General features: G+C 35.7%; 1 protein-coding gene across 1 annotated transcript in view; it reads left to right on the forward strand.

Moving 5' to 3' along the window:
- LOC109827428 (carboxypeptidase SOL1) overlaps positions 1–1,805 on the forward strand; it is a 21,742-nt gene that overhangs the window by 2,567 nt on the left and 17,370 nt on the right. The window contains 1 exon segment of the mRNA XM_020394445.1: positions 1,625–1,720. Within this exon segment, the coding sequence (XP_020250034.1) occupies positions 1,625–1,720 (96 nt within the window).

The following is a 1,805-nucleotide window of genomic DNA, read 5'->3' on the forward strand; positions in this document are numbered from 1 at the left end:
CCCCCAAAATTTTACCCCCCCCCCCCCCCCCCCCCCCCAAAAAAAAAAAAAAAAAACACACACAAACACAAAGAAAAATAATTTAAATCAAAACAAAATAAAATAATTCAAAATATTGGAAAATGGTTGGACCACTAGTCATTGTTTTAAATATCACCGACATTGCCCGATATAGCCCCCGATATATCCTTTTACAGGGCTTGCCGCAACTGATATGGTCTTTAAATATCCTTTACCGTTTTTTGGCTATTTTGAGTGATAAATCCCCGATATGACCGATATATTAGCCGATATGTGGACCAATATATCTTTTTATATAGCTTGTTGCAAAATAATATATCGTGTTTGGAATTTTTAGGCGAGATATCAAGATTTTCCTATTATATCAAATGACATTTTGTCCTAAAAAAGCAGATCGAATGTTGCAACATTGCTTTGCCATTTTGTTTGTTTTAGAAGGTTGATTAGTGATCCTAAACATATATTATTCATATTTTGTATGCTTAAATTTTATTACATATGTTGAGATTACATTTTAATGCATGATACTATGTATGCAAACATTCATTATGGCATTCCGATATTTACCACATATCCCCGATATTTTCTCGATATCCGCAATCCGATATGAATTTTGGCCATCCGATATTTTCCCAATATCTGATATTTAAAACCTTGCCACTAGTGTATAGACTTCATTGTGTCCTTGATAAAGAATGCGCTAGTAGCCTCATGCCACCTACGAATTGGATGGACACTTGGTGTGGGTCGATATACCAATGGTCAAAATATCACTACTCAAATGTTGGGGGGTAACTGAGTAATATACATGAAAATGACAGTAAACTATGAAAAAGATCAAACTAGGTAAAGGAGATGGTAATTAATGGAACAAGAAAAGGAAAAGTTTGAATTGATAACTTGGTTTTTTCACGTTGACCAACAATTATCAGAAGGACCAGAGTGGGTGTTAATCTTCATGTGGACCTAGATGGGCTGGACTCCCCACTTGTTTATAGTGATTGACAGGAGGATGCTCTAGCAATTAGCATCAAGTTTTGTAAGAATTTTTGCCCAATACGAGGCATTTAAAGTGTTAGTTTTCTCAAAGCTGGATGAAACATAGTTCCGTTAGTTCAAAGGGGCCAATGTCATGAAACTCTGGTAGAATTTGGAGGTAGCTTTTCAAAATTTAGCTTTTTGGTCGAGTATTTGGAAGATATTCCATGCCCTCGGAGATGGCTTTGTTGTGCAAAGTCACTGACATATCCTGTGTCTTTTTCCGACCCCAAGAATGAATTGGATCGAAATGGCTTTCTTGCATGGAAATAAGGGTGTAACAAACTGAAGAGGATCTTTAAGACAACTCTGGTATTATCTATGCTTCAAAGCTGATAGCGTGTATAATGTTTTCCTTTTAGTAACCAATATATTGAAGGTAGGGACAGGCATGACTCCTTTTTTGTTAACCTAGTGAATAGGGCGACATATATGTTTTTATTTTGGTATTCAAGTTTACATATTAGACTGTTTTTATTATCATCGCATGCTGTTCTAGAATTTCTTTCCTCATATTAAAAATGTGAGGAAAGGGCACTAAAAGTACATATGTGGAATATTGTAGTTCATTGGTAATGTGCATGGAGATGAACCTGTGGGTCGCGAATTACTTATACTTCTTGCAAACTGGTTGTGCAACAACTACATGAAAGATTCCTTGGTAACCTCTCTCTCTCTCTCTCTCTCTCTCTCTCTCTCTCTCTCTCTCTCTCTTTTCTTTATTTTTTTTTTTTTTTTGTTTTCTT

The sequence above is a fragment of the Asparagus officinalis genome, chromosome 1, assembly GCF_001876935.1.
Source record: "Asparagus officinalis chromosome 1, Aspof.V1, whole genome shotgun sequence".
Classification (NCBI taxonomy): domain Eukaryota; kingdom Viridiplantae; phylum Streptophyta; class Magnoliopsida; order Asparagales; family Asparagaceae; genus Asparagus; species Asparagus officinalis.